General features: G+C 32.7%; 1 protein-coding gene across 1 annotated transcript in view; it reads left to right on the forward strand.

Moving 5' to 3' along the window:
* LOC126738509 (T-box transcription factor TBX1-like) overlaps positions 1 to 13,277 on the forward strand; it is a 57,677-nt gene that overhangs the window by 10,233 nt on the left and 34,167 nt on the right. The window contains exons 3-7 of the mRNA XM_050443880.1: positions 6,694 to 6,826; positions 11,801 to 12,034; positions 12,087 to 12,243; positions 12,306 to 12,470; positions 12,636 to 12,703. Of these exons, the coding sequence (XP_050299837.1) occupies positions 6,694 to 6,826; positions 11,801 to 12,034; positions 12,087 to 12,243; positions 12,306 to 12,470; positions 12,636 to 12,703 (757 nt within the window). The remainder of the gene's footprint in view (positions 1 to 6,693; positions 6,827 to 11,800; positions 12,035 to 12,086; positions 12,244 to 12,305; positions 12,471 to 12,635; positions 12,704 to 13,277) is intronic.

Consider the following 13,277-nt stretch of genomic DNA (forward strand, 5'->3'; position numbering starts at 1 on the left):
AATAAATGCATTCTTTTATGAAAACAAAATCATTAAAATGCTGCACTCTGCGTTTGCTAGATTGTCTTTTTTCAACGGCTTTAATACAACTTTAGACTCGGCATCTGATATCAGTCCTAAATTTTTCCGTGGCTCTATGAGATTTCTATCGAACATATTATAAAAATTATGACTAGAATTTCGCAATTTTCAGTAAAGCGTTTCCTTAATTCATTTTGGACCGAATCTGTCACTTTAACATGATAAGGTTAACGGAGCTCTATCTCTAAGAGTTTTCATGACGACTGAATCGTTTAAACTTGATAATCATTGACGTTCTCATCTTGCAGGTATTGGTTGGATTTTAAGAGACTTTAGGGTATCTTCAGGTAGATTCATAAATTTAGTAAAGTATTCACCTGTTCGATATTATGAGAATACTGTTTCAATCACGTCTATCACAGATCGAAAGCCAACATCCCGGTGTTGGAGAATCTAGTTTGCTGATTCCAATACATTTAACAATTCATACAAAAAATGGAGGAAAATAACAAATTCTTATCCTTTATAGAATTTATCAGCCAGTACTATCTCTTCTGCATTAACCAAGTTTTTGCTTTTTTTGTCAGAGTTGTGCTTAAAATGACCAGATCCTCAAGTTTTAATTAAGTGATGTAATGAGGTATTTTGCTACCAGAATAATCTTTGCGAACTTTCGTTGGTGAAAAACTCGAAATTTGAACGATGAAAAGACAGTAAACACCATTTTTTTGAGATAAGCGCTATTACAATCAAATGAAGCCAATAGTTGAAATAGTGCACAGACAGTATGAATATCTTCTTGAATCAATTTTAGACTTCACGCAAGCTATTCTTGCAATAGATGCAACATCATAACGTTGCCTGATAATTTTAGTATATTCTATTCCATAAACTTCAATTAAATCAACTGGTAGGATACTACTAGATAGCAAAATAACATCTGCTTTTAAGAAGTGTTACATTCTTCAAATATCGGATAACTATTTTTTATCTTCAGTTCATCAAATTCATCATTACAATTGCTTCTTGAACAAATTGGGTAATTATTTATATCACTCCTTTTGTAATTATGGACGGAGAGATGTATTGGAAATTAGTAGGAATTATTTCTTGACATTGTATTGAAATAAATTCCAACCTTGTTAACGTCAAAATTGTCACTGAAACTATGATAGTTTTAACTATAGCTTTAAAGTAATATTTTCATTTTTTCGATGATGGTCTCGTTTAATAACGTCGATATTTCTTGGTATCCTTCTTAGAGTCGTTGTAAATTATGGTTACTTCATGTTTTTTAAAACAATTCTCTGCACACAAGGCTGCTTTCCATGATTGAAATCTAATGGAGCAAAAAACAAATACAGTTCACCACTTTCTTTTGAATATTCAATTATTTGAATTTATTTATTCAACTACATTGGAACGATCGGCTGTCACTTTGCGCCGTACTTTCAGCACATTCAAGTCAAAAACAATCCTACGAAATAACACAGAGACAAAAAGTTGTCTCCACAGAATATATTTGAGAGTTTCTTTGTGAAATTTTGTTGAAAGTTTCATATTTTACTAAAGTGGCAGAAAGTCAGGTATCTATACATTTTATTTTAGTATATATGTATGTTTATTATATACAAATTATACCAAAAGTAGATAGACAAATTTAAAAAATAACCAATACTCTTTTTTTTCGAAGTATTTTTTTTTTAATTACAAACTAAACCATCTACAATATTAGTATTTTGTAAAATATCGATTATTGTCTATTACAGCCTGACATCTACGTGGCATTGATTCAATAAGATTGTCTATGAATTTAAAACCAATATTTTTCCATTTCTGTTGCAACCGTTCGAATAATTCACCTTTATTTGAATAGTTTATATCCCTAATATCACGATCTACAATTTTCCATAAATTTTCGATGGGATTAAGATCGGGTGACTGGGATGGCCATAAAAACTGGTATTTTTTCTTCTTCTAAAAATTGCTTCATAATTTTGGAGGAATGTTTCGGGTATAATAATATTAAATATAATAAATATAAAATAAATTGTCTTCGACATAGGGCAACATAACATCTCTGAGAATATCCCTGTACATAAACCTGTCCATTATGTCCTCTATGCGATGTAACAAGCCCATTCCATAACCTGAGAAGCAAATCCCAAACCATCTCTGATCCACCTCCATGTTTAAATGTGGGTTTTGTGTACTTGGAATTCAAACGCTGGCCAGAAGGACGTCTAACATACTGAATTCTATCGGAATTAAACAAATTAAACTTCAATTCGTCGCTCCAGCAAACACGATTCCATTCATGCTTTGTCCAGTGTATATGCTGACGGGCAAATTCCAATCGGGCTAAGCGATCCTTTTTTGAAAGCAGAATGGCTTTTTTGTTGGCCTACGTGCAAATAGATTCTCTTCTACCAACCTTCGTCTTACAGTCCATGAGGACACATTACAAATCCCTAGAGCCTGTAATTCTATCTGAATTTGACGAGAAGTCATGAAAGGGTTATTCTGGCTAATTTGTTTTAATTTGCGTATAGCTCTAATGTCCATTTTTTTTGGTCGACAAGATTTATTTTTTGGGTCTAATGATCCTGTCCTTTCATATCTTTTGATAATTGCCCAAACAGCTTTTCTTTTAACATCAAATCTACGAGCAATATCAATTTGACGATCACCCACGCGATATGCACTAATAATGCGTTGTCTTAAATCAAGAGAGAATCTAATTCAGCGTGGCATGTTGCAACTTGAGTTAAAGAGAAGCAATACTATATAACTGAAATAATACTATTTAACTGAAATTTGTTGGTATCTTTATACAGACCGCCTTACAAATAACAATAATTTAAAATCTAGGGGACCTGTGGGTGAATCTTTAAACAATTATATGAAAATAATACTTTGTCTATCTACTTTTGGTCACTACTGTATGTATTATGAGGCATACTGATTTATTTTGTTAAAGACTCTTCGTAAGTTCACTCCTGCTACAGAAAGTTTTCTGAGAAACGATAGATTTATTATCAAATATTGTAAAATATTATATGTACTCTATTTGTAAAATAAAAAACGATTATAGTCGATCAATTTACTTATATTTTATTTATTTATTAGTTTACTATATAAATATAACATTTTGAAAATACTTTTCTGCGTAAAACAGTCACAGCTATAGCAGTGCAGTTAAGTCAAATAGAAATATTTGGATACATTAGAACTTGACTATGACTCTATGCATATATTACAATCGACATATCGGCAGTCGAGAGCTATTAGATTTAGACAATTTAAACCTTAAATTATTTTTTTAATAAGCCACCATTTGGTACCCTAAGTGATAAAAAAAAATAAGCAGCTGTTGATGAAAGAGCATTGATTTTATTACTTTTGTGGAATCTAATTGTAATTTTTTTTGCAAACGATCTCAGGCCCCTTGAAAAGGTTGCAAAGATTAGCACTATGAATGAACTAAGGATCTTACAATCCTTGAGAAATGAGGATTGTAAGAGTTTATGATTTAAGTGGTCTGTCATAGAATACTGATGTCTCCGAAGAAATATATTTGTTGGAAATCGATCCAAGATTATTTAACCTGGAATATATTTTTTGTTTATTTTTTTTAATATCTAATATAAAAGTACTAAAGGAATAATGGATGGTTTTTTCTTAATAATTAAGTATTTTTATTTTAAATCTAATATCCGCGAAAATACGCACATTGTTTTGTGAGTTGATAACTTTGCTGACCTTGAACAATACAGGTCAAATTTATCAACAAATTTAGTAGCAGAATAAGTTCTGCATCACTTGCAATTCAGTTTTGTAAAACAGCTACCCACTTTAAAAATATCGAGCGCTGGTAATTAAAGAATTTCCGATAGACTTTACATAAAGTATGTGTGAATGATGAGATGATACCGCTACCAAGCCTGACTTCGACCAAGGCAAGGTAGCCATTGTGCATCACTAATGAGTATTCGATTTTCTCTCAACCAAAAAGGGAAACCATATCCTAACTCTTACCTTAAAACAAAATACAGTCCACACAACTAAATTCTGACAACGACAATAGCAGTTAAAAGTATCCAGTCTTGTACTTGTAGATTACAATAAGGCATTGTGACATAATGGTCGTCATAATATGTTGATTGGCAAGCTAAATTACTTTGGTTCTTATAACCAAGTATGTAAATCGTTTTGGGGATATCCTAAACTTGTTGACTTGGATGGTGTCAGGTCTGATGCTAGATTACTTCAACATAGAGTTCCACAAGTGTTTCGTCTTCGGTTAAGGGTGTTAGGAATCAATGCGTTGTTATTAATAAATCCTAGTGGTACTAGAAACTTCAGTGTTAATATGAATTAAAGTGGTTTTACCACTTCTTTAAGTTGTCACTACCTTAAGTCCATCACATTGTTGCCTTCTGCAGCTTGAAGAGGTCTTTTACTCGGCTCCCAGTATTCTATTTAGGTTTCCCTTCACTACCATGTGCAAATTTTATTCCTACACAAGTGCTTCTTTGAGAGGTCGATATTTTAATGTATATTTTGACAAAAAGTAGTATGTATAAGAATAAATACTTACAAGAAAATTAGTACTGCGAAACACTTATAAAGCCTACAAAATTTGGGCATTCCATTACCCTCCAAGGATTTTAGGGTTGCCGAAGTTTTCGTAATGATAATCATCAACTTTTTCATATATAAATCAAAAGACAACATCACAAAGTCTCGGTCTCAAAAAATTTATTTTATTAGTCAAAGTGGTGACACGTGTTTGGCTTCTAAGAGCATTATCAGGCCTTAAAAGGGTTAAAACATGACCGACTGGGTCAATAATAGACACACGCTAAACACGTGTTTTAACCTTTTTTAAGATCTGATGATGCTCTTAGGAGTTAAGTTCGTGTCACCACTTTGACTAAAAAAATAAATTTTTTGAGATCGAGACTTTGTATTGTGTTTTTTTGATTTATTTGTATCAAGTCTTTTTGAGAATTTTTGAAATATACTTCTTAAATACAACGTTTCTCTTAACGTCAAAGTTGATATTAAGGATATAATTAGTAGTAATGTAATCTATTATTTCTGATATATTATCCTTAAAAAGCGTCTATATTGTTTGTTTTGTCAAACGAGGTTATCACTGTAAATTAAATGCTATTTTCTGCTCATTTTATTGTTCCTTTATCATTAAATAAAGGAGAATGATAGTTTTAGGATACTAGAAGTTAGATCATTGCTCATGCATTCGTGTAGTTATTATTATTTTGCTTAATTTTTGGTTTTGTTGGATATAGGTGAAAAAAAACTACTTCAGACGATTAATTATATATTTTGTCCACTCAGGATCTCAGGACTATATATTGAAGATCGTCCACGTTTATAATAATAATTGTAACAGTGTAATTAATACAAGAAATTCATAGGTCCTGTGCTCTAGAGTTTTTAGGTTTATTACAACCATCTATGTTGAAAGATGAATTTGGATAATGATTGCTTAAATTTATCTTCATCTTCAGTTTTGAGAATGATTTCATAGAGATCGAAACGTCGACAAAATATATAATTTATTGTTTTTTTTACCTATATCCAACCAAAACAAAAATTAAGCAAGCTGATAAACAGAGGTCACGAAAAATAATTCACGTTATTATTATTGTTTTTAAATGGAAGTTACATCAAACTGTTGGTTTTAGCTTGATTTGGAGTACAATATTCCAAATAAAGATGGAACAGGTTTTGTTACCGAGATAGTTAAATTTAATCTCTTCATATATTGGATTTTATTACCCTCATATCAAAATTCCAGATCTGTCCGAAGATATGGCCTCTGTGACTATGAATGCGCCCTGTAGACTTTAAAAGTATGGATCCTTCGATTTTAAGCATAAAGTTCATTCTTTTATTAAATTGTGTTTTATGGAGATTTTTATTAAAAAAGACTTTGCATATACATATCGACGTACACCGGCGTCGTTCTCGTAAAGAAAAAGCGTAAATCAAAGCAAAGTCTCATTAGGAAGAACATATAAGAGCATTTGTAGCGCCCCGTTTGATTTATTTCGACCGAGAAATGAGCAAATGGGTCATTAAATTGACGCGGATGATTTAGTGAGTCTTTTGGTAAATTTTGAGGGCGGAGAAGTTAAAATTAGACTTTCTTTAAAGAACAATTATTTCTCTGAAAATAATATATTCCTAGTACACTAGTATAGATTTCTTTTGTTAACTTTTAAAGGTTAAGTTGGATGTGGAGTCAATTAAAATCCAAGCTATTAAAAACTTTTTCTTCGTTTTATGCCAACGTTTTGGCCTTCTTCAGGGCGAACAGAAAAATTAAAGCTTTTCGTTAGACTGTAAAAAGTAGAACAGAGCTGTATTTTTTTATCAGAAACTAATAAGGCTTATTAGTTTTTAAGGATATCAAACTGTGTGTAAGCAATTGGTTGAAAACAAAGTTTTACTTTTTCTGTTCACCCTGAAGAAGACCTAATATGGACCGAAACGTTGGCATTGAAAGGAAACAGTTTAGATTTTAATTAACCCCACATTCAACTTAACACTTAAAAGTGAACCCAATTGAACTAGGTCACTAAAACAACACAGTAGATTTACTTTATTGAATTAGAAAAATTATTTACAATTTTTTTTCAGCGTGCTTACAAAGCGCAGGGAAAGACAGAAAAGCATACTCTCCACTAGATCAAGCGGATGCTCTCTCATTAGAGCAAGAAAATGAACGTCCAGAAAATAATAATAGGAATAATACACATAATAAAAACCATAGGTAAGTCATTTATCTAGCCCTTAAATTTGTTTCTTTTAAGATAAGTAAAGGACCACATTTTAAAAACTAATATTAAAATCGTTATACATTTTTAAATAGCAAATAACTAAACTTAATTTTTTATCCATGACTAATAAAAAATATAAGAAACTGAAGATGAATCTTTGAAGAAAAATAATGCAAAGTATATTTTTGTTAGAGGCTTTTCGTTCATTTTGTCAAAACTATGGGAAATAAAATCTCGAAAATAAAATAAAAGGCACGGTGTATGCGTGAATCCCTGATCTAGTTCCAGCAACTGTACCACAGCATACATAGAGAAACTAGAGTAAGAAGAGGAGTTAATCAAATGCATACTAGATGGCATCACGTTTTCGACACGACTACAGCGCACCCTTCGCAGTCATTGAAACTATTTGGGGAAAAAATATGAATAATCGATATTGCAGGAGATACGGACTGAGTCACGTCAAGAAAGAATTCAGAATCAAGAATCAAGAATAGAATTCAGCATAAGGCGGGAACTTCATGACCAATATGTCTTGCAAATTATTAGGCATAAAAAAGGTTATATTTAATAAAAATATATTCATATTAGAGGAAAATGAGTTTTCAAATCTTTCCGACCACATAAGAAGAAATACAAATTTTCTCATCTTTATTTATGCAACAATTTTAAATTTCTCAATGTTTATAATAAAGAATGTCCCAATAGGAACGCACGTTTTGAATTGCGCAGCATTCTTTTTTTATCACAGTATGTCAAAAAAAACTGAATAGAATAATGTAAACAGTTTGCAATTAGTAGCCATGGAACGATATACGGTCAAACAACGAATTATTATTGTTAAAATACACTACAAATATGGAGAATGTTTTGCGGAAACAGTTCGTAAATTGCGGGGCATTTTTGGTCGACACGATGCACCAAATCACACGACCGTCCAAAGACTAATTGATAAATTTGAACAAAATGGTTCTGTCGTGGATGTAAAAACACCAGTGCGTCACCGTACTAGCCGTTCTGTTGAAAATATTGCCGCAGTGCGTGTAAGTGTTGGCGAGAATCCGGGAACATCTATCCGTCATCGTGCACAGCAGTTGCACATTTCGAAGATCACTACCCACCGAATTCTAACAAAAGATCTTCATTTACATGCCTATAAGATTCAATTGACCCAAGAATTAAAGCCAGTGGACCATGCGACGCGCCGTACATTTTCTTCTTGGGTATTGCAAAAACAACAAATGGATGTCGATTTTTCGAAAAAAATTTTGTTTACCGATGAGGCACACTTTCACCTTAATGGCTTTGTTAATAAACAAAATTTCCGAATTTGGGGCGAAGAAAATCCTAGAGTCATTCATGAGAAGAAAATGCATCCATTAAGAATCACTGTTTGATGCGGACTTTGGACAGGTGGAGTAATTGGACCGTACTTCTTAAAGGACGAGGCTGAAAATGCATTTACCGTGAACAGCGAACGCTATCGTAATATGCTCACTGAGTTTTTATGGCCTCAATTGGATGGTATGGATACGGGCGGTATGTGGTACCAACAGGATGGTGCGACATGTCACACTACACGTGAAGCAATTCAATTGTTGCAAAGAAAGTTTCCCGGTCGTGTCATTTCACGGAATGGAGACCAGAACTGGCCCGCAAGATCATGCGATTTAACGCCTTGTGACTTTTTTCTTTGGAGTTTTTTAAAATCCCTCGTATACGCTAATAACCCAACAACAATTCCACAGTTGAAAAACGAAATTAGACGTATTATTAGCGAAATTGGGCCGCAATTATGTTAAAATGTAATTGAAAATTTCTCAAAACGAATAAGAGACGTCACGAAAGTCGAGGCGGCCATTTGCCAGATATTATTTTTCACGTTTAATTGCAGTGTATTAGCTTTACATTAAAATATAAATAACACTCAGTTTAAAATAAATTGTGACTTTTATTTATTAATTAAAACGTGCGCTCTTATTGGGACACCCTTTATAAGTAAGATGTATACTGAATATATTGCAGTTTAAATTTTTAAAGAACCGAAAACTAGAAAACTCATGACAATTGAGAAAATCTAAAATGCTGACATGAAAAAATGACACATTATAACATTGACAGGTATGACTGCCAATTACGACAACGTCAGCTGTCACAGTGTTGGTGGCGCCGCCCTTTCTAGCTATTGGAACTGCTAGCTGTCAAGTGTCAAAAAGAACAAGTTCGAAATATGTTATCGTTTCATGTCTCTTTTTTTTCTTTATGAGAAGAACTAATGAATTTTTTGCAAGCTCTCGACGGCAATCGACCGTTGATCGGCAATCGACCAAGGCCTGTAAGTTATTCTTGCGGTTTCTGTTCTGCCTTTATATTTATGGGATACACTCGATCGTAATTTAGCAGATAAACTCAATATTCGATATAGCTATACACTTAGAAATGAACCACTCTATTTTTACAACAAGTTCGAAATATGTTATCGTTTAATGTCTCTTTTTTTTTGCTTTATGAGAAGAACTAATGGAGCTTTATGGGATACACTCGATTGTAATTAAGCAAATCAACTCGATATTCAAGAACTGGATAAGTTTATCTCTTCAAATTCGAAGTAGCTAATATTGTTTTGAAATAGCTATACACTCAGCAATAAACCAGTCTTAAATTTCCTTCTTGAGTTTAAGTAGTAATACTACTTGAAAAACACGATAAAATAGCCTGCCTATAGAACTATATGCCAATGAGACTATCTATAATTTAAATCTATTATCAGTCTATTATTCAAAAATCCTCAAAAATAGACTCACTAACAAACTAGACTTTAATTGGTCCAATAAGCAGGACTTCGAAAGGACTTTAGGACTATTAACAATATACAGACATTACGAACATTGATAAAAAATACAAGGAATACAACATACTTTAACATCTGGGGTTAGTACACAAGATTTTCGACTCCATAGAATTCTGATCAGGCACTAAACAACGCAAAAATATTGCCGGTACACCAATCTATTAAAAAGTATCTATAAAAATACCACCATGCATGTTAAAATAGACGAAACATCGACAAGGAAAATATTACTAGAAAGAATGTGAGACAGGGTAACATTATTCTCATTGGCCCTACGACTAAAATTAAAACGATTTAAAAAAATTGAATTGAGAAGAGAAGGGAATAAATATAGATTATATAATATACCTGAACCATCTGCGCATTGCAGATGATATAGTCATAATAAGTGGAAGCGAAATTGACCTTGAAAAAATGCTGACCGATCCCTCCCGAACCTCAAAGCTCATTGGACTGCAGAAAAAACTACAGAAAAAAAAATTACATCGAGAAGCCAATAAAAATTTCGAATAAACGGACAACGTATAGAAATGTTGCAAGATTACATTTACTTCAAAAACACCGATTCTTTTAAAGCGAATGGTATGGGAAACTTGTATTCTGCCGGTACTGACGTACGGAGCAGAGACGATGGGGCTTAAAAAAACGCAACGATGCTTAGAACAACACAGAGAGCTATGGAACGGATGCTTGACATAAGTCTCAGTGATAACGTAAGGAAAATAGAGTTAAACATCGCACATAGGTCATAGATATCATGAAACAGAATTGCAAAAGAAAAATGGAAAAGGCCCGGACACACGGCGAGAAAACCTCCGACGGTACAGTGGGTCGTCATGGTATGAGAAAGTTATACTCATACCATGATGACCTAAAACATAAAAAAAGTATAGGCCACCCACAGAAGAGATGTCATATGACATAATGGAAATAGATGGTAGAAATTGGCTACGTGTTGCACTGGATAAAAAGATTTGGTATAACCTAGAGGAAGAAGAAAACGAAGAAGGTCTCATATCTGGATATTTTTTTTTCTGGAAATTTTTTGTTACACAAATTTTTGCAAGTATTTAAGAATTTATCCAAGGTCCTACTTGATTAAAAATCAAAAGACAAATCTCTCCTTTATAAAAACTTATCTCTCACTATTCTGATTTAAAAAATCCCGTTACTGATTTCTTTTTAATAACAGATCAAGGTAATCGAATTTTTGAACAAGTCTATAATAATTAATTCAGTATAAACAAGAAAGTACACACACCTTTATTTAACCTTGAACCAGACAACCAGTTCAACATTCCTGCACATTATTTATTATTTTTGTTTGTATAAGTGGTTATGAAACAAGACATTATTACAGATACAGGTAAATACGATATATTGCCACAGGATTCAGTTGTTCGGCCACTTTTAATTTTGATCTATATAAACAACCTTACAAGAAATGTACATGAAATAAATTGTTCTGATAATTGTCGCGCTGATGATACTCTAATTCTAGTAAAGGCAAATTCACGATCAGAAGTACAAAAGCTAACTGAAAAGTACTCGACGTTAATTTAACTTTTAAGGGATAAGCACGTCCAAACTCTAAATAGTAATTAAACATTCTTTATAAATGTTTCTATTCATAATAGTAATCAGGAATAAAAACCTTTGGAACTTACAATTGATTCTTCATTTCATTTGTAAATCAAATGGAAAATGGCACTTGTAATTCTAAAATTTGTTCAGTTTTGTATTTTCACAAAATACCTCAGTGTTTATATTGATAAAAACATATAATAACTAAAAAGATCAGGATAAGAACATATTGGTTTTTTTAAATTATTTTCACATGTATAATACTCACCTGGAGTTTGGTAAGTTCCTCCTGACTCACCCTGTACTTATAGTTCTTTAAATCTATTTGGTATGACCTATTGTTGAATTTTCTAATATAATATATCTTCCAAGTTTCCAGATTCATATCTCAGATGTTTATTTGGCTGTGAAAATTATTAATAGAAAGGTTGATTCAGATGTTTTTTACTGCATGTGCTCTCATACAAAACAAGAAAACTGACTCTACTTTTTTTATTCCTTAATTATTCTACACATCGATTTATTTTTTCAGTATATCATCGTCACTTACTCCAGCCCTATCAAACGCAAGTGCCATTCTAGAAATGAAACATCTCTGGGATGAGTTTTATCAACTAGGAACAGAAATGATCGTTACGAAGGCGGGAAGACGGATGTTTCCCACTTTTCAAGTAAAACTTTGTGGACTGGACCTTCATTCAGAATATATGTTAATGATGGATTTTGTACCTGTGGACGATAAGAGGTACCGGTATGCCTTCCATAGGTAAGACTGGAGACAAAATAGTTACCGTTTGCACCAAATGATTTCTTTACAGTTCAAGCTGGGTAGTAGCAGGTAAAGCGGATCCAGTGTCACCCCCTAGGATCCATGTGCACCCAGATAGTCCAGCAACTGGTGCACAGTGGATGAAACAGACTGTCTCTTTTGATAAGTTAAAGCTGACTAATAACCAGTTGGATGATAATGGGCATGTACGTTTGATTAATTGCGATTTTTTTAGATAGTCCTATTAAAAGACTTTACATTTTTCCAGATAATCCTAAACTCAATGCACCGATATCAACCTAGATTTCATATAGTATACTTACCACCTAAAACTTCACAGTCTAGCAATGATGAGACGTGCAACGATAACTTCAAGACTTTCGTATTTGCAGAAACTTCTTTTACGGCAGTTACTGCTTACCAGAACCATAGGGTAAGTTGTTATAAAGAAAATTGACAAATGATATATGTAGTTTATATTTGGCTTAGGTATTCTTTCTACACCTTTACATCCTAAGGCAGCACGTGCGCTTTTTTATGAACTCTATTAAGTGTTAAGGCTTTTAAAGTTATCTAACAAACCCCAACTTATTTTCAGATAACGCAGCTAAAAATAGCCAGCAATCCCTTTGCCAAAGGATTCAGGGATTGTGACCCTGATGACGGGTAAGTTTCTATTTATAATCCTACATTTAGATGATTTTTTCTGTAGTATGCGCATGTCAAAGATATGACCAAAAGGTGAATTAAACGACAAAAAACTTAGCAAAGTAAAAGCTATTTTTACTCTTAGTTCTTTAAAGTGAAAAGGAAAACTTTGCAAAAAATTCTTATAATGGTTATTTTGAAATATATGCTTACCCAGTTGTAGGACGGGAGGCCGCAGTAATTTTTATTGTAGATTTCGTATATATATTTGAGAATATATAAACTGAAAATATGGATCTTTAGTTTCTGCATTTTAGTATTTAGTAAATGCATCCATTTTTCATAAAAATTCGGTTAATCGTTCTACACATTAAACAAATTGTGACGATCTATATAGAGATACATTATACGCATTAGAGGAGATTTTAGCAGCACTAGGTATATGATGTCAGATCTATGAGGGTCATATTAAACGTATTCAAAGGCGGTTCTCGAAATATCTTATGTTACATAAGAGTACTAGTTAAAGTACACAATCTACATGATGTTGGCTCGGTTGATGGTTTTTTCGATTAAGTTTTTTATTTTTAAA

Source organism: Anthonomus grandis, chromosome 7, assembly GCF_022605725.1.
Source record: "Anthonomus grandis grandis chromosome 7, icAntGran1.3, whole genome shotgun sequence".
Taxonomy (NCBI): domain Eukaryota; kingdom Metazoa; phylum Arthropoda; class Insecta; order Coleoptera; family Curculionidae; genus Anthonomus; species Anthonomus grandis.